Source organism: Notolepis coatsorum (genome assembly GCF_963971535.1).
Source record: "Notolepis coatsorum genome assembly, chromosome: 3".
Lineage (NCBI taxonomy): Eukaryota > Metazoa > Chordata > Actinopteri > Aulopiformes > Paralepididae > Notolepis > Notolepis coatsorum.
In genome coordinates, this window is record NC_140167.1 from 145,930,277 (window position 1) to 145,951,201 (window position 20,925).

Consider the following 20,925-nt stretch of genomic DNA (forward strand, 5'->3'; position numbering starts at 1 on the left):
CACATCAGTGCTGTGGCTATTCTTCCTGGGGTCCATAACACGTAAAATACAGTTACAGACTTTATACACTCACAACATTCACATGGCATACAGACAATTGTGTCATGCCATTAACACTTAGAGAAAACACAAGATGGCCGCAGTGTGAGAGGTCGTGTCTCAATTGCTCGTCTGTCGCAGTTTGTAGCCGATAATACTACTAATTTGATCCACTTTAATTAGTTTGAGAAGTTTAACCATTTCAGTTTCATTGCGGTCTTTTTTTTCCTTGTTTGTTCGTGAAAATGTCAACTATTACACTGCAAAGTTTGATGGACGCCATCGAGAAGAGCAAGACTGAAACGTTTCAAACGCTGAGACACATTGACTCAAAAGTGGATACAGTTCAGGCTGGCTTGACTAGTATTCAGAACTCCCTGGAGATGTTGGGAGGTCAAGTCGAGTTAATTGAGGAGAGAGTCGGCAAGAACGAGAGTAATGTCGATAATCTACTTGTTCGGGTGAAAGTTCTAGAGGAACACAATGCTTACCTACGTGAGAAGACTGATGACCTGGAGAATCGGAGTCGTCAACTGAATCTTCGTGTCGTCGGAATCCCTGAGTCTGCTGAAGGCACCGATGTGATTGGGTTCATGTCCAAAATAATTCCATCGCTCCTGGGTCCGGATAACTTCCCCACTGCTCCAATCATCAAAAGAGCCCATCGCTCACCGACAAATCGTCAGAACAAGCGTGGCACTCCTAGGCCCATCATCATAAAGTTGCTCTACTTCCAGGACAAGGTGAAAATCATTCGACTTGCCAGAGAGAGTAAGAGAGTGGAATTCAACGGGTCTCGTGTCTACTTCAACCCAGACCTCAGCGCAGACTTGGCGAGGCGTCACAAGAGCTTCGCCACCATCAAACGCAAGCTCCGCGAACGTAAGATCAAGTACTTTGTCCGCTATCCATGTACATTATGTGTCACCATTGATAGCAAAGAAGAAGGATTTAACTGTCCCAAGCTTGCTGAAAATGCCTTGATATCTTTACCGAACTCTCCAGAAGATATGCGGTACGAATGATGATGTTTATGACTGAGATAGTGCTTGGTAACTTTTCTTATGGTCCGAGCCGGCATATATTAATTAATTGGCCGTGCCCTCTCTTCTTCTTAATTCTCCTTTGTTCCTGCATATGAAGTGATGCCTCTGCATTATGAGTTTTGTTCTATTTGTGCCATGTTTATGATTTGGAAATATGTGCTCAATGTTAGCGTGAGCCTACTTACTACATGGCTTCATTAATGGTACATGCTGTTGTGTTTACATTCTGAATGTCGTAGCGGAAATGCGTCACTTCCGGTAGCGCCTACGTGCGTACGTCACGTTAATACCGTGACTAATTCATAGTAGAGATTTATCAGAATTAAAGATTTAAAGTCTTTGATGCCGCCTGTAAATTTCAGGCTACAAACTTTCTTTTTCTTTTTCTTTCTCTAAGAATACAGACAGAGCTTTGAGTTTATAGTGAATTCCCATAGACATGCCAGGTACTGCTGGGACATGCTGCGATTTAGTTTTGTGTTATGTATTTATGTTATGTTGTGTGTGTGTACTTGAATGTATGTCGCTCTCCTGCTCCCTGCTCATTATCCATTGTTCCTCCTTCCCGTTGTTTTTTTTGGGTTTTTTTTGGTTTATTTTTTTTCTTTTAATACAACTCTGGTATGATGAATACTTCTAAAGGTTTAAATGTTATTCACCTGAATATAAGGAGTCTGTACCCCAAAATTGATCTACTTAGAGCTTGGCTTGTCTACAATAATCCCAGTGTAATTACTGTGTCTGAGACATGGTTGCATAGTGCAATCTCTGACAATGAAGTTGAACTTGACAACTATGTTCTGTATAGAGCTGATAGGGGTACTAGAGGTGGAGGAGTGGCTACATATGTCAAATCAAATCTGTCATCTGAGCTCCTCAGGCCAAGGGTAAACCCTATAAACTTTGAGTGTCTTTTTATTAAAATTTATTTTCATGAAAATAAACAGTTGACCATAGGAAATATTTATAGACCTCCTGATTCTCCCTCTGAATCTACAAATGATATATTATCCACCATTAACTCTTTAGATCGTCCAAATGAAATTATTATCTTGGGTGACTTTAACATCAACTGGCTAGATCGATCATCTAGTAATGCTCGAAACCTATTTGGCAGTGTCAATTTAACTCAACTCATTAGTGAGCCTACTAGAGTTGATACTAGATCCAAGTCCCTGTTAGATTGGATTCTCGTCTCACACCCGGACAGAATTTCAAACTCTGGTGTGTTACCTGATTGGTCGCTGAAACTTTCGATCATCTTCTGCATTTGGAAGATAAAGTTACCACGTCTACCACCAAAATTTATCAGGATAAGACGATGTAGGAATTTGAATATTGAGCACTTTATTCAAGATATAACATCTATAAATTGGGACAGGTTTAAATTGATTCCATTTGTTGAAGATGCATGGAATTTCTTCTACACTGAGCTTACTAATGTTATTGACCATCATGCTCCCTGGAAGACGCTCAAAGTAAAGGGTAGACACTTGCCCTGGATTAATAGTGAACTTATAAATCTGTATAAACAAAGAGATAAGGCTTGGGAAAAGCATCGTCTGACAAAGGATTCTGCCAACTTCATTGCATATAAACAAATACGGAACTTATGTACAACTAAAACAAGAAATGCTAAATCAAACTATTTCAAAGATTGTTTAAGCAATGAATTTAGCAATCCAAAACAGTTTTCGAAGAGAATCAACAGTATTACTAAGAAGTCATCTATAAATCCCACTCATATTAGAATTAATAATGAAGTTGTCAATGATCCCTCCTCAATAGCACTTGCCTTTAATCAGCACTTTAATTCTGTCTGCAGACTCAAATTTAATGACTCCTCATATTCCGATGTGCCTCTTAATAACACCAGATGCAACAGCTCTTTTTCCTTTAGAAGTATCCGTCCGCTTGATGTTCAGAAGGTCATTGATGAATTAAGATTGGGTACTAGCTGTGGTTCAGATGGTATGGAGATCAAATTCATCAAACTTGCATCTCATGTATTATCATATCCTTTGTCTGATTTATTTAATTTATCTTTAACAACTAATGAAACTCCATTAAGCTGGAAATGTGCAAAAGTCATTCCATTGCATAAAGGTGGTGATCCTTCTGATCTCAATAATTATAGACCAATTTCAATTATTAATAGTATAGCAAAAGTATTTGAAGAACAAATATTTTATCAATTATCCCATTATGTTAATGAATCTCATATTTTATCACCATGCCAATCTGGTTTCAGGCCAAACTACTCCACAACTACAGCCCTTCTGAAGTTGACCAATGATGTTCACTCAGCAATGGACAATAACATGGTTACTGGTGCAATATTTATAGATCTCACAAAGGCTTTTGATTTGGTTGATCATTATCTTCTTCTTGACAAACTGTGCTACTGGTGTCTCTAATAATTCTTTACTTTGGTTCAATTCCTATCTCCACCAGAGACGTCAGTGTGTATCATATCAGGGTAAACAGTCTGATTTTTTGATTATGGATAAAGGTGTTCCTCAAGGTTCATCTTTAGGACCATTATTATTTTCTATATTTGTTAATTATCTCACCCTGATACCATCTGACTGTCTTACTCAATTGTATGCTGACGATACAGTGATTTATTCCTCTAAGTCTGATATTCAACAAATTCAGTACTCTTTACAGACTCATTTTGATGCTGTCCAGAAATGGTTATCTATTAACAAACTTTTATTAAATAAGAAGTCCTATAGTATGCTGTTTGGTACTAGATCAAATCTGGTGCAAATATCAAATCAGTTGTCGATTAAGTTTTTAGATGATGCTCCTCTTGAAAATTTCGATGAATATAAGTATCTGGGTCTTTGGCTTGATTCTCAACTCACCTTCAAGTCACATATTGATGCTGTGATGAAGAAAACAAATTGTAGCCTGAGAATATTGTATCGTTCTATTAACTGTTTTTCTCTTCAGGTTAGGAAAATAATCATTATACAGCTGGTACTTCCAATAATGGATTACGCAGACATAGTCTATCAAAACACCACACTAACAAATCTCCGTTCTTTAAATGTTACTTATAATAGTGTTTGCAGATTTATATTGAGGTGTCCTTATAGAACCCATCACTGTCTTATGTTTGAGTTGTTAAACTGGCTTTCTCCCCAATTCAGAAGACATTTTCATTGGTTGCTTTTTGTTTACAAATGTATTTACTTTAATTATCCCCCCTATCTAAAGCAGTTCTTAACACCATATAGTTCAACTTATAATTTAAGACACACGGATCTTCCTTTCTTTAGTATACCTCGAACCATCAAAGCTATCGGTCGACTTGCCTTTAAATATAAAGCACCAGCTGATTGGAACAAACTGCCTAGTTCACTCAGATCTCTTACTTCTTACCGGTTATTTAAGATATCTTTGTTCACTCATCTACAGACTACTTGCACCTGTTATTGATTTACTGTGTTAGGGCTTACATGTCGTTTTCAGATCAAATTATAATTTTGTATGTGTTTTATAAGGGAACATATATATATTGGTGATCCTCTTGGGAGGAATCAGTGTGGATTGTGGGGGTGAGCTTGGGAGAGCGTCTGTCAGTGTATAAGTGCATTTGTTGTCCTGTTTTTTGTTATGTATTGTATTGTATGTTTTGTATCCAATGTTAACACTTTGGCTGCCTAAGGTTAAATTCATGATATACCATAGATTGCCAGCGCTATTTGTCTATGGAGAAAGTCCCCTTCTTTGCAGGGCTATAACTTTTTAAATTCTATTGCTACATTGCCATTATTAGGGCCCATTCAAAGTCCTATATGTATTGTTCATTGTGTAGCAACGTTAAACTTTTTCATTCACATATTCATAGTAAAGTATGGTCTAATGTATAAGTATGTTTTCATCTCTTTCTGCAGCTTTCTCCAGAACGTGATATATAGCCCCAAATGCATTATATTGATGATGAAATACAGTTTGATGGCAATCAGCGCGATATAAAAAATTCCAACTAGACGTACTTCTAGAAGTTACTACACGTCATCTGATGTTGACCGGATGGGCGAGGGGGCGTTTATAATTCCGTGGGCAGCGTTATACCAATCATCTAATGTGGGTCAAATGTTGATAATAGCAGTTAGTATCGAAGACGGTAACGTTACACGCTGAAACTCACCCCAGTCTCCGCACGCCGTTGGGCGATCATCGTCGAGTAGAAATCTTATCATTATGGGATATATTTTTACCCGGTCCATCTCCAGCTTGTATAATGGTATATACGTCCAAATCATGTTGTTTATCGAGTTATTGCCAATCGATCACCGTGTAGCGTGACGAGCCAGAGTCCCATGAACTATAGCGAGCGCCCGGAAGTACTACGGTCGTCATGACAACCTCTATTCAACATCCTGTTTGGCGATTGCGCCGATCGGCCACCAGATGGCGCTCCTGAACAGCCAGAGAGCTCAGTGGGTCCTGCTGGTGGATCTCAGGCCAGCGGAGGGGACATATGAATCCGATCGCAGATTTTTGAAATATTGATATAAGGACGACGTAACGCGTCCTCCGGCAACTTTAGCATGGCCAGCAAAGACGTCTAAAGACGGGTCCCGGCACTCAAAGTGTTAAGGACCCCCTCGAAAACGAGATAGCATATCTCAAGGGGTTTATCCTTCAAATAAATTTCAAATTTCATGCTCACATTGGGAAAGAAATCCCAACCTGAGCATGAATCTGGTCAATGAAGCATCTCTCTGAAAAACCTTCGTCACTGCCTCCTAACTGTTTTACAACACTGAACTAAACGGAACGACCCAAGCGTGGATTTCCCGTTCTTCATGCCGCCATTGTTTGTAGGACAGAAATCCATGGTACTTTTGTAACATACAGACATCTAGATATTCCAAAACTACTGGAATAACAACCATACTTTAAATTATACTTCAGGTGGACTTTCAGTGGATTGGAATTCAATCTCAAGTCTTTTCTCTGTACCTTCATCCCATGTAGAATTCTACTCTGCGGTCAGGCAGAGGTGGGCAGGCCAGGCGGGCGACCTCCGGAATGTGACTGTGCTCTCCGTGGGCGGCGGTCACAGGGACTACCAGGTGCGCTCCGGCCTGACGTCCCTGCCCTGTCCAGTAGGAGACCCCAGCAAGATGTCACTGGTGGTAAGGCTCTACTGTTGCACTATGGGTGTTGGAGTTTGGTAATAATTCTAGTAAATGGCTCATCACATTCACTTGAATACATAGGCCACTTACACAAAAGCACCTCAGTGAATTGACATGGCATGGATTCACTTCAATTCAAAATGGAAACAGAAATGGCAGTTTATTTGCCAACGATGGATGCTTTAAGAGGGTGGATGGGGCAAGCTTTGTATACCAGGTTTACATGCTGGTTAGGGAGGCTACTGAGTAGTCGTATGGTTACATTACAGACAGTCCCAGTACTGTACCAATGAGGGGGTTTGAAAAATAGGCTATAATCGATGTCACAGTGATTAATAGCCGTCCTGTTAAAAACATACAACATAGTCTACCAAAGGCTTTCTAATATTTGAATTTTGAAGGAAACCAACTTCATGAATTGAAATTGAATTGAACAAAACTCTTTTAATCCAAATTTTTACCAAGGCCACTGCTGTCCCCAGGACGTGGGTGTCTACTGACCACCTGTCCATTGTTTGGTAAGGTGCCACTCATATATGCAACTGTTTTCTGATGCAATGCTCCGATCCGAAGTGTTTGGCACTGATGTGTGTGTGTGTGTGTGTGTGTGTTCCAGGTGTAAAGAGCTTGTTCTGGCCACTGTGAGGGCTTTATTTGATCTCATCGAACCAGAAACGAGACAGGTCAGACTGGCACTGTTTCATCCACCTTCTTTAACCTCTTAACTGGCGCCCAGAAAAGTGACAATTTTTTTACTTGAACTTGCATGGACTGCATACTTTTTTTGAAAAGCGTATCTTTATACTTATAGCACATGCATACGCCTGGTCTCTTTTGAAAGATAACATTCTGACGTTTCTTATACAATAAAGAAAGATCACTTTTAGTGCTAATGAAATAGAGTAACATAGGCCTGAACTTGAGTTGAACTTGAACTTTACTCACATTTTTCTGTAGTGGTTGCAATATAAAAAAGGAAAAAAAGGTTATAAGCTGGAAAACACTGCGGATACATAGCCTGAAGTCTTATGTAGTACAGGTCCAGATTTTATAAAAATTCATTCAGAAATGGGTCTTTGAGAGAGATCCGGGTAAACCGTGCAAAAATAAATAAATAAAAAGCTCTCAAATCCATTTCCTCATCCACGGCGTGTGATTGACTTCTGGTTTTCGCTCGTCAACTTTCACCTAGATCCCTTATTCTCACCCCCCCCCCCCCCCCCCACGTGGGGTACCATTGGAAAGGTACACTTGTTGGTTACGACAATGACCAATAATTTTCGCCATCAGCGGATGATTGGCAGTTCTGGAGTGTCTGGTGGTCATATGACGTGCGCAGCGTAAAAAGACGCTCACCTGACATATCGTCATTTAACTCGAGAACCGAGGCCCAGATTTGGTTGAGTGAGGTGGCGTTTGAACAGTAACAAATAGATCTTTCAAACGGTAATTTATATGTTTGGCGAAAAATGCAGCCCGAGCCGCAAAGTGCCGTGACTTTTGTGTGTTCCGGTGCACGTTTTTTTTTTTTTTTTTTATCTACTTGTTCTCCCATCCCAATTTCGTATAGACCACCGCAACACTTCCGGGATTCTGAAATCGGGGAGGAGATTGCGGGGGGGGGGGGGATGGGGGCAAATGAATGAATGTGGACGAGAGCCTTGACATTAAGTGATTGCAGATACGGCTGTGGGGGTGCTGGAGACATGATCGAATAGACTTGTATGCGCCTGAATCTACTGAACACGGCGCGAGACATTCCTAATCGATCAGAACTAAATTGGCAGCGAAAAATACAGTTTTTAAGCATCGATTCCCCATGCACATGCGCAGATTGGCCAGAGTGTGACGCAACGCACATCCACACTGGAATGTTCCATTAGAGGGGCATTAGAGGGGGTGTTGTGTTGTGAGAATGCTAAGATAGAATTAAATATACAGTAAAAGGAATACAGTACAAATATACAGAAGTCTACAGTAAGTTTAATATTGCACAGTGTTGTGCATTTATAATCAGTAGCTTAGGCTGCATAGTAGGCTAATGACAGCCTATTCTAGTCTAGCAGGTGCTGGTATAGACTAGTAATGTTGATTTTCAGTCATCTATGAAATTTTTTGCCTAGATATACCGTATATCTAGGCAAAAAATGTCATATTGTGATATATGTCATATATTATACGTCTATACCAGCACCTGCTAGACTAGAATAGGCTGTCATTAGCCTACTATGTAGCCTAAGCTACTGATTATAAATGCACAACACTGTGCAATATTACACTTACTGTAGACTTCTGTATATTTGTACTGTATTCCTTTTACTGTATATTTAATTCTATCTTATCATTCTGACAACACAACACCCCCTCTAATGCCCCTCTAATGGAACATTCCAGTGTGGATGTGCGTTGCGTCACACTCTGTGGCCAATCTGCGCATGTGCATGGGGAATCGATGCTTAAAAACGGTATTTTTCGCTGCCAATTTAGTTCTGATCGATTAGGAATGTCTCGCGCCGTGTTCAGGAGAGTCAGGCGCATACAAGTCTATTCGATCATGTCTCCAGCACCCCCACAGCCGTATCTGCAATCACTTAATGTCAAGGCTCTCGTCCACATTCATTCATTTGCCCCCCCCCCCCCCCCCCCCCCCCGCAATCTCCTTCCCGATTTCAATGTAACGCGGAAGTGTAGTGGTCTATTGTCCAATTCTACCCTCCCCTGTCTCGAACGCTGTTAGGCCATGCCTCCCACAAGCCGGCTGCAATGTGGACAAAGCCTTGCATCACATGTCCCCTCCGGTACACGAGGAGGCAGCGTCGCATCTTTTCACCCGCACAGCGCGATCTCTCAGCGGTGCGTGGGAGGGACACGCCGCCCTCGTCGCTTCCTGATTCTGCTGCGCAGGCGCACCAACCGACCTGTAGGAGTCGCTGTCCACAACGTCCGATCCCCACCCACCAGCTTCCCACCCCCTAATACTGCCAATTGTATTAGTATGAACGACCAGCCAAGCTGGTAGCAATGCCGAGAGCTGGGCTCGAACCCAGCATATCCTGCATTGTTGGCGAGCGCCTTGCCCACTGCGCCACTTAGCCGCCCTCCGGTGCACGTTAAGAGGTTAAATCAAATTTCTGTGTTGTGTATTGATTTATTGATATGAGGCCAGTTATGTTTTGTCTGATATGATCTATATATATATATCATAACTTTGGGTCATTGGACAAAAATTACATTTTCCTCCATGAAGAAAGCAGAAAGTGAAGTTGCTTTCTAACTTGTTACACATGCTTCTTGGTACTGGATTATAGTCCTGGCCTGATAGCCGGGTCGTATTGCTGCATCCCTAGTTTCTACCAATTAAAACGGAAGGCCCGGTGTGAAATTAACACCAGCCACCACCAGCCAAGTGCTGGTAAAAGTTTATCAGTGGTGGTGAATCTGTCTTCTTTACCAGCCAGATCGTCGGGTAACCATGCATTAATTAAAGACACTTTCCTGGTCTGCAAGTCTTCATGTAAAATACTGGAGGTTGGGGGGGGGGGGGTTCATTTCAAATCCAGCAGCCGCTGTGAGCCATGATTACGGGCTTAATCAGGGTTTCACTTTTAGTTTTCAGCAGACCCAGAGCGGAGACTGACAGTTCTCAACCATCACTTTATCAGACACCCTGTCCGCATGTTGGATGAAACTCAGGAGGCATCCATATCCTTCTCAGGTTAGTGGACTATAAAATATCACCTAAGGGTTATTTTTATATAATGTATCTTCTTTATATCTTAGATCATTTTAACACTTTAATCGCCGGAAACGCCGTAACTCGTCATTGCCCGCCATGCTCATTCTGCCGAAGACGCCGTAACACGTCTTTGATATCAATATTTCAAAAATCTGTGATCGAAATCATATTTCTCCTCCGGGGACCTGAGATATACTGCTGATCTCCACTCAACTCTCTAACGGTTCAAGAGCGTCATCTGGAAGTGACGCGCCAAACAGGAAGTGCTCATCCATATTTCGTCCGGGCACTCGCGATCGTTAGCCGGACTCCATCTCGACACACTGGATAATCAATTGCTCGCCCTAACTCAATAAACAACGTTATTTGGACGTATATAGTATTATACAACCTGGAAATGGTTCATCTAGATCAACATCCCATAATCGAAAACTCTCTACTCCAAGCTGATCGTCCAACGGCGCGAGGAAGATACGGTAAGATCCAGCGTTATTTTCTAACGTGTTCCATTTAAACTGCTCTGATGATCATATGACCCACACTAGGTGAATGATATAACGTTGCCCACGGAATTATAAACGACCCCCCGCCCATCCGGCCAACATCAGATGATGCGTAGTAACTTCTAGAAGTACCTCCAGTTGAAATTTTTTTATCTGGCACCGATCGCTACCAAACTGTATTTGATCATCAATATAATGCATTTGTGGCTATAAATCAAGTTCTGGAGAAAGCTGCAGAAAACGATAAAAACATACTTATACTTTAGACCATATTTTAGTATGAATATGTGAATGAAAAAGTATAACGTTGCTACACCCTGAACAATGGATATAGGACATTGAATGGGCCATAATAATGTAAATTTAGCAATAGAATTTACAAAGTTATAGCCCTGCAAAGAAGGGGAACTTCTCCATAGACAAATAGAGCTGGCTAGGGATGGTAAATTATGAATTTAACCATGGCGATCAAAGTGTTAAGGGGAATGCCACCCATTTTAAGGATTCCTTTGCCCAGGGACAGTTGAGTAAATATTTGGAAAGCTGCATCCCTGTCTCTTAAAGTTAGAAACCAGAGAGAGAAGATTTTTAGATTAGGAATCAGTCGTATTCCTCTCTTATATACTCTGTCCCTCCACCACATTTCTTTTTAGATTCTCCTGAAGCGTTAAGTGAAGTGAACACACTCCGCCTGGCTTACAGCACACCAAAGGTACTAATACAACATACCAACACTGTATTTAAATGATCCCATGTATTCATCTAGGCCAGTAGTTTCAAAAGTGGGGTACGGGAAATTGTATCATGAACTTGTATCATTCACTACAAATTCCGGATCAATGAGAGAACGTATAAGAATTAATATTCTCAGGGTGGCCAGGTGGTGCAGTGGGCAAGGCACTCACCACCAATGCTGGAGACGCTGGGTTCGCGTGTTCGATCCCAGCTCTCCACATTGTTTTCAGTTTGGCTGGTCGTCCGTTCTAATACAATTGGCAGTATTAGATGGTGGGAAAGCTGATGGGTGGGTCCTGGGCGTTGTAAACAGAAAAATACTCCTACAGTTCGGTCGGGGCGCCTGCTCAGCGAAGGAAGGATCTGGAGGGAGGTAGTGTGACCTTCCACACGTTACACTCTCCCAGTGAGAATCTGAGCTGTCAGGCTGGCTGCCGGCTGGCTGCGCATGTGTCGGAGGATAGCATGTGATAGTCTCCGGCCTCCCGGACCAACAGTAGGGGGGGTGCGCAACAACCAGGAGGGAGTTGGGAATTGGCATAACGACTAACCATGGGATGGGAGAAAAATCGGAAAAAGAGGAGGGGGAAAAAGATGGTAAAAAAAATAATAAAAAATTATATTCTCCACTATTCTCTCTGAACGTACTGCATAGGGCAGTTATACATTTCTGTACTAAATTGTGTAATGACAAACATCTTCTGTTTGGTCCCTGTGACAACATCTTATCTAATGGGGGGTCCATGGCCTACTTTATATCTATTTGAAAGGGCTTTGATGTGATAAATTGTGGGAAATCCTGATTCCTCCATTCCTCTAAGCTCTGCTGCCAGTCTTAAGTGTAGGAGTGTAACCTGGCATGGTTGTCTGCTGCCATTGTACGCTTTGTCTGTTAAAGGCAAAAACGTAGACCCTATTTGTGATCCGTCTACCATGTACCTGACACCTGGAGACCATAGTTTCACTGATCGGTCCAGTATTGAGCTAGCTACAAATTTCCCTGCAGGCTCTCACTGGGCTACAATAGCAGACCATGGGCAATCGTAAATAATTTGCAAAAACCTATGTATACTTAGCACACGAACATTGTTAGGTGCTTTGCGGCCCGCCCCTCTCTACAACTAGTTAGAGTGCGGAAGTTTACACAGTGCAGAGTGTGGTCAGCAAAATAGTTACAATAGTTAAGGTCCAAAATAGCTAAATGATCCTTTTAAGTGTAGGAGTGGAACCTGGTGTGGTCGTCTGCTGCCAGCGTACATTTTGATTGTTTGCTGCCGATGAAATAAAAATACCTATCCCATAGTCCTTTTCAACAAGTTAATGAATATATACATACTTAATGGTTTACATACATGGTGCTACAAGGCACTTTGTATAAAAGCATCCACCTAATGTCATATTATGGTATTTCACACCAGTCTTAAGGTCACATACATTGCTCGTTTTGCCATATTCTGTCACACAATGTAACTGAATCCCTCCACGCCGGTCTGCCAGCTATATATAGCAAACCACGACATCACACTCAGTCCATCCTCGTGAACCTAATGAACTGACTGTTGAGTGTGTATTGATTTGATCCTCTGTACTTGGAGCTGTTCTGTGTCACTCTCTCTCTCTCTCTCTCTGATGTCCACAGGAGGGTCAGGTCAAGTACTTCCTGTTTGCCCTTTCTAGTCGGAGGAAAGCCTACAGCCACTTCTACTGCCGGAGCAACAACCTGGTGAGACTGCAGAACCGCTGCTCTACTGCATCCATGCTCACAGTAGGGAGGTCAGACGTTCTGCCGTAATGTAATCACCATGGGAGCTCCACCCACAAGGCTATTCAGAACACAGTTTTGTCCCAAATGTTTTCAGCCACTTTCCTCGCAAAAAGCCTAAACAATACTTGTTTGTCTAAGGCCCAAACAATACTTTCAATTGGTACTGTAGAACAAACAACCACTCAAATTGTAGCCAACCCCTGTGCGCACACTATGGCGATTGTCGGTTGGTGATTGGTTGGAGCAATACCTGTCAAAATGGCTTGACATTTTTTCATTCAAATCAAATGGCTACTCTCCTTAAAAAGTATCCGACAACGAGGTCTTTGCATCCACATGTTGCCCCAGGTCCCGCCTACAATCATGTGACATCTGACTATTCTGTCCGTTTGGGAGTTTGCGAGTATTTAACCGTCAAGTATTTGGAATACAAATTTTCTTTTTAAATCTGTTGATGGCAGAAAAACTTTCCGACCTTCCTACTTTTAGGGATGCATGGATGTACCGATACTGCTGACATATTAGGCCAATACAAGGCTATATTAGAGTGTGGGTGCTAACACCCGATACGAACCTTGACCTTTAACCATGATCACACCACAGATCAGCCTTTTCTAACTTGGACACCAGAAACATTCTAAATAGGCCCCTTTTGTATTTCCTGTCGCAATGTTTGTTAATACAGTGGCTGGCAGGAGATAAACGGGGGCCAAAGCTGTTCCCATAGCAACAGAATTCTCCTCAAAAGGTCTATAAGATAGAAGATGGAGTCTTTGAGCATGTCATCATTAACATATAAATTGCTGTCTTTTTTCATACAAAGTTTAACAGTCGTAAACTGTGATTTACCTTACCTTGCTACCTCTTTTATCTTTTTTATGCTCTTATGCCTGTATTTTTTTACTGCTGTGAAGCATTTTGAACTGTAATTTCTGTATGAAAACGGCTATACAAATAAAGTTTATTATTATTATAAATCAAAGTGAATAGCAAAGAACGTGAAAGAAAAATCAACCTAATTCTATATCATTCAGTGACGTAATGGATGAAATCAGTATTGACAGTGCAAAGGTTGAGTCTGTGCATTACTTCTTCCACTATGCATTACTGGGTGGATATATATATATATATATATATATATATATATGGATATATAAATAGATGATCATTGTTGTTGTCCAACAGGAGATGATGAGTTGGGTGTTTGGCTGCACACAGAGGAATGGATCCTCTTGGTAAGACACACATATATTGATATCAGGCTAGTAGATGTATCACAACACTTGTCTATCTCAAACTGCATTATCTGTTTCTGTCTCTCTCTCTCTCATCTCACCTTATATCAGTTATTGTGTTGAAGTATGGTGGAATACTTATGCGACCAATATAAAACCATTATATATACTACAGAAGAGGGCTGTAAGAATCACACATAAAGTGAGTTATCGAGAACACACAAATACATACATGGTTAAGTTTCAAACAATGTTAATTATGTTTAGGGCAAGAAATAATACACTGCCAGAAAAACTACAAAATCTTTTTCATTTAGAAAGTGAGTTTAGTAGGAGAAAATAAAATTTTAAACATCAGTTTGCACGTACCACACTTAAACAGATGTGTCCCCTCAGTTATTGGTGTAAAGTTGTGGAATTATCTCCATAGCGAGCTTAAGGGATGTAATAGTGTTTATCAATTCAAAACGAATGATTAAAAAAAATATATTTAGTCGGTATGAAAATCAAATGTGATCTGAATAGTGAGATTTTTTTTTTTTTTTTTTATTCTTTATTATTATTATTTAATTTTTTCTTGTTTAACTGTGGATTGTGTGTTTCTTGTATAATGGTATAAATTATTATTTGTGTAAATTAGGTTGTACACCGACCATTAAGTAAATACTTGTTTAGTTTAGGAATAAGGGGCAGGTAACTATAAGATTTATTCTTCTTCCTGCTCCTTTTGTCCATGGAATGATATTTATGATTGTGTAATGAAGAAACTCTGATTGTATGATTCCATGTGGCAAATAAATACTCTGAACTGAACTCTCTCTCTCTCTCTCTCTCTCTCTCTCTCTCTCTCTCTCTCTCTCTCTCTCTCTCTCTCTCTCTCTCTCTCTCCCCAGTTTGCATGCAGTGGATCTGTCTTTGGGCACAGAGCTTCTCCCACCATACAAGGTAAGTCCCTCCTAAAGTGATGCCATTCAATCCAGTTGCTTTATCCCATTATAGCTGTGCTGTTACTGGTCGCTCATACCTGTCCATCATTCTCTTCAGGTTCTGATTCTGAGCCTCAGTGACCTGTCCTCTGTTTCTCACCTGGTTGTTGCCGCCTCCAACCTCAACGGGAAACAGGTACTCTGTTTGAAGAAATACTGTGACATGTAAACATTTGACAAATGTTTTTCTCTCCACCGCAGTTGTGAAATGATGGGGGAATACTTTACACATGCATACTGTATTTAGGTTAGAAAATGCCTCATTGACTTTGTTAATATTACTCATTAAAACTAGAGGTGCACCTAATACGAGGCCCAATACCAAGCTAAAATACTCCTACTTCTTATTGATAAGTCTCGGATACCAATAACTGAGTACTACAGTAGCACAATGCTATCTAATGAAAAGATTGTATGAGGTTCAATTAGAGGTTTGTATTTGGTTAGATGAAAACCTAAAAATTTAACTGTCTTTTTCTGCCAAAATTTTCACTGTCAAGTAAAGAACTTGAGTTCTCAAAAGGAAGTACTGGAAGTACACATACTTGGTTAGAAAAAATTTGGTATTTGTGCACCTTTATGAAATGGCTGAACGGAAATGCCTGGGGCAGGAAATAACCGTATTGGTCCGAATATAAGGCAACCCCTCTTTCCTCTTGGAAAAATACCTTTTTAAGACCAAATCTTGTAGGCTGTTACTTTAATCATCTTTTGGTAAAATCATCTTCTAACATTACACTCTAACATTATATTTCTTGGCTGCTCTACAGTTGTTTGATGACTTTGTTGATCATCATGATCTTAGAATTGGCGTAACTCCTCTGTTGCACCTGGAGGCCACTTGTTTGTGCACAACACTCACGGCTGTCAGTAGTAACTCCTATAGTATATAATGGGAACAAACCCTGCTTCAAACTGGAAATGGTAACAACAGATGAGGTACTCAAAAAACTGAGCGCCCTCCAACCCAACAAGGCCACTGGCCATGACAACATCCCCTCCAAATTCCTCAGAGACTCAGCAGCCGCCATCACCCCAGTCATCACACACATAATAAACCTCTCCATAAAACAGGGACACGTCCCCAAGGACTTCAAAATTGCGAGAGTGACCCCTCTGCACAAAAAAGGCAGTAAATTAGACCCAGGCAACTACCGCCCTGTTTCTATCCTTACCTCCATCTCGAAAGTCATGGAAAAAATTGTATACGAACAGGTCGAAAAATACCTTGCGGAAAAAAATCGAATCTACGAATTCCAATCTGGCTTCAGAACATCCCACTCCACTGACACATGCCTTCTCTATTTAAACGACCACATCAAACAAGAGGTGGACGCGGGCAAATACTGCGGCATGGTCATGCTGGACCTACAAAAGGCCTTCGACACTGTCAATCACACCATTCTGATTGACAAGCTAAAAGCAATTGGTTTTGATAGTCTATCAGTGAGCTGGATGCAATCCTACCTGAAGGGGAGAGAGCAGATGGTGGAGGTAAACGGTACCCTATCCCCCCCCCTCACAGTAAACTGTGGTGTTCCACAAGGAAGCATACTAGGTCCGCTACTGTTCCTAATTTATGCAAATGACATGTCGTCAGCTTGTGACTGCAACTTGTTCCTGTTTGCGGACGACTCAGCCCTGCTGGTCTCTGACAAGAACAAGTTACAGGTTGAAAAAACCCTCAGCTCAGAACTAGGCAAAATCTGCATATGGCTCGCTGATAACAAACTATCATTACACATGGGCAAAACAGAGTCCATTCTCTTCGGTTCAAATAACAAACTCAGCAAGACCGACGGCTTCTCAGTTACAGTGGGTGACAATACTGTCACAAGGAAAGAAGATATTACCTACCTGGGTTCCATCCTAGAGGCAAATCTTTCCTGTGACAAAATGGCATCCAATGTAATAAAAAAAGTCAACCAACGAACTCTATTCTTGTACCGGATCTCCTCACTGGTAAACAAGAATACCCTGAAGACTCTAGCAGGAGCACTCATTCAAGGGTACTACGACTATGCTTGCACCTCATGGTACCAAAGCACCTCAAAGGCGCTAAAAACAAAATTACAAACATCTCAAAACAAACTGGTCAGACTACTGCTTGACCTTACTCCTAGAACCCACCTCACCCCTGCCCACTTTGACAACCTAGGATGGCTTAGAGTAGACGACAGAGTACAGCAACTTGCAATGGGCCTGGTCTACAAGATACACTACACGACCAAGGTACCCATGTACATGACAAAATACTTCCCAAAGGTCAGTGAATACCACGATCACAACACCAGAGGGAGCTCCACAAATCATGTTAAACCCAGATTCGGCTCAAACAAGGGACTAAACACGTTTCGCAATTATGCCACATCAATGTGGAACGCCCTACCCAAAGCTGTAAAGGAATGTGAATCACTACCCACTTTCAAAAACACTCTAAAAAAACACCTAAGGGAGACTGCAACCCGAAACTGGCCCCTGTAAATGTCCGAACACAACCCCCTCCAATGTACAGTAAATTACCAAGTATGGTCTTGTCAATAATCCAATGTACAGTGTTGTTTGTACAGTTGTACAGTGTCCCCCACCCACCCCTCCTACCCCCCCCCCCCCCCCTACCCACCCCCCCCCCCCCCCACACTCCTAACCAACCCCCCCCCCACCCACCCAACCACCTCCAATGCACAGTCCCCCCCCACCCCCACCTACCCAATCCAATGTACAGTTTCCACGCCTAATGTATATACTCTTTTCTTTCTGGACTCTTTTTGTATCACAAACAGTACTGTAATTGCAAATCTGGTATGTCATAAATGTATAGATGGAGCAGTACTGTCTATCTGTATGTCATGTATGTCATATATGTTACAATGAATTGAAAATGGGGGACCCTGATGTAAACAAGACGAAAGTCTTTCTCTGGTCTGCATCCCCTTAACAATTGTATGTATTGAGCTGTACTGTACTGTACCCATTCTGCAATCTGTTAATAAAGTTTTCATTCATTCATTCATTCATTCATTCATACTTTCTTTAGGTGGTGCGTTGACCTTATGTGGTCTTATGAGTAGAGGAGGTCCACACAGTCTTTGCAGATCGAAAGGCTGATCAGATTGATGTTTTGCTCATCAGGGCTTCATCGCTGTCGATGCGTCATGATAACTTAAGATGACAACACGATGTGTCGTTTACACTGATGAAGCCTCGAGTGCGGACCTCCTCTACGTGTAGCAGTTATGATAATTATCGACAGCTTGTGTATGTGTGTTCTCTAGTTCACGGTGGAGTGCGAGTGGCAGAGAGAGGAGTCTCAGACCAAATCTGTCCCAGTGCCACATGTCCTCTCCTTCGGTGAGTTCTCTTCATTTGAAGCTGCACTGGGTAGTTTTTTGGGCAGCTTTTTGGGGGTAATAAGCATGTAGCTAATGTGGTAATGGCTTTTTTATGATTTGTTTCACTGAATATAGTGCAATGTGCCTAGTTGTTCCCCAAAGAATTCCTGTCCGAACACTGTATACTCTGTTCTACATCAGTATGGACAGGCATTGTCACTATATACTCTAATCGATAGTGATGCCAAGTATCGATATTAAAATAAAATAATTTTATAACTATTAATAATAATAGATGTTGGCCTGACAATCCCATTTACTGCAATAGAAATGATTGGAATGGGGTGAAAACGTTGTCCTATTGGATAAAACTGATGATTTTTATTTCAGATGGTAGCAAGGTTTTCTGTTGGACATAATTAATAGTTAATAATAATCATGTTGTGGTCCGTGTGTGTTAAAGAGGCACTATGCAATTTGTTGTTTTAAAAATTCTGTGAATAAATACATAAATCCTGCTTTTTATGGGTATTTTATATTTTTCAGTTACACAGATATCATGATGTATCATAGTTAAAATGTCTTCCAATATCGCAGATTATTGTGTTATAATCATTATTGAGCGCCAAATATCAGTATTGTATCATGAGTTACTACTCTGTTTCTGCTGATTCTCCAGGTTTGACTGTTAGTGATGTCACCGTCAGCTCCTCCGGACTGCTTCACACCATCCAGCTGCAGAACTTTCACCAGGTACGTCTCCTCTGTCACTGTATTAGCTGTGTCTCTCCTCTCCTGCCTTGGTACGAATTTGTGAGAACTTCTGTGTCCTCAGGTCTACCAGGCTTTCAGAGTCACAGTCGCAAGCCACTGCAAGGTGCAAAAAGGTAAGTTGATCAACAAACACGGTAACGGAACGTAGACCAAATACGGCCACATTTATAGGATTCTATCACATGTTCATAACAATAGCACCCTGCGCCGTTTTCATTGAGGTTTCTTACAAATTAACGATGCTTTGTGTTTCCTTTTATATGCCGATTAGCATTCAAATCTTAAATTGTACCATATGTCCCCCTTTAGACAACATATGTAACGCTACCAGCGCACTTAATTAGTTTACCATTTGCGGTCGCTATACCGAGGTCGCAGTAATAGTTTACCGCTGTTCAGATCACGTCGAAGAATATAGACACATCCCAGTGACCTGCGACCTGTGCTAACGCTCTTGGGAAATGCATTATTGTAGTTTTCAACATTTTCACCTTTTAATTTTAAACCAATGCTTCCATCTACTGACAACAGAAAGTGTTGTCTAATCGTCACCTTGAGAGCCACTTCCGTATTCAGCGTCGCCCCAAACCCATTCTAGAGATTCCCACTTTTTACTGGGAGTGGGGTGTGGCCCTATTTGGTCCCAGACAATAAGAGTGGCTGCGATTGGTCACCGTGACGTTACATCCTGACACACCTCACATAAAGCACAAAGAGACATACAATAATAGACTATAGACAAAAGTCCCAAGACAAGTCTGCTCACTCCGCCGCCATCTTGATAATGCTATGGACATCAGTCATTTCGGCAGCATTATATAAAATAGGAATGCCCCAATTTTTCGGCCCCTGATCCAAGTAATTTCATATTCTGATCCAATATTTGGACTTTCCTAGATAATATAGCAGCACAGTGCACACTTCGACACATGTAGTCAAATGTCCAGTAGTGCGTTGGTCTCTAATGTACGAGCTGTTTCTACACTGAACAGTATGTAGTCAAATGTCCAGTAGTGCGTTGGTCTTGTGGCGGAGCCGGAGAGGTTAATCATGCTCGTGGTCAAATCTTCATGGTTGATACAAATTAATTGTTAAAACATTGCTAATCAAATACAATTTCAGGAGTTCAGTAGAGGGCTTGACTTTATCTGGCCAGGAAAAGAATCAAGCACCCCCCCCAATTCTGTGAACTTGTCTCTTAAGCTTTCAGGGAAAAGGGGGTGGGGGAGGGATGAACAGGTGAGGGGTGTAAGGAGAGGGAGGGGAGGATACAGGGGGAGGGGGAGGTGTGAACAGAGGCCTTAAAGGGAACTTCCACAGTCCCTAATGTACGAGCTGTTTCTACACTGAACAGGATAATAATAATAATAATAATAATAATAATAATAATAATAATAATAATAATAATAATAATAATAATAATAATAATAATAATAATAATAATAATAATAGATTTCATTTATATAACACACTTTAAACTCAGTGAGCTCTCAAGGTGATTCACAGCCGAAGGACAATAAAATAAAAAATAAAAGGTTTAAAACATAAACATTCAAATGAATAAAATAAAAACATAAGAATAAAAAGGCTTAAAACATAAACACAATGAATAAAA

At 41.1% G+C, this 20,925-nt stretch overlaps 1 protein-coding gene across 1 annotated transcript in view; it reads left to right on the forward strand.

The window, feature by feature from the left end:
• The window catches only part of pgap1 (post-GPI attachment to proteins inositol deacylase 1), a 135,908-nt gene that overhangs the window by 90,149 nt on the left and 24,834 nt on the right, over positions 1 to 20,925 (forward strand). The window contains exons 5-16 of the mRNA XM_084310260.1: positions 6,081 to 6,241; positions 6,710 to 6,762; positions 6,861 to 6,927; positions 9,854 to 9,959; positions 11,137 to 11,195; positions 12,858 to 12,941; positions 14,169 to 14,218; positions 15,112 to 15,163; positions 15,263 to 15,340; positions 18,480 to 18,555; positions 19,216 to 19,289; positions 19,372 to 19,423. Coding sequence (XP_084166386.1) covers positions 6,081 to 6,241; positions 6,710 to 6,762; positions 6,861 to 6,927; positions 9,854 to 9,959; positions 11,137 to 11,195; positions 12,858 to 12,941; positions 14,169 to 14,218; positions 15,112 to 15,163; positions 15,263 to 15,340; positions 18,480 to 18,555; positions 19,216 to 19,289; positions 19,372 to 19,423 — 912 coding nt within the window. The remainder of the gene's footprint in view (positions 1 to 6,080; positions 6,242 to 6,709; positions 6,763 to 6,860; positions 6,928 to 9,853; positions 9,960 to 11,136; positions 11,196 to 12,857; positions 12,942 to 14,168; positions 14,219 to 15,111; positions 15,164 to 15,262; positions 15,341 to 18,479; positions 18,556 to 19,215; positions 19,290 to 19,371; positions 19,424 to 20,925) is intronic.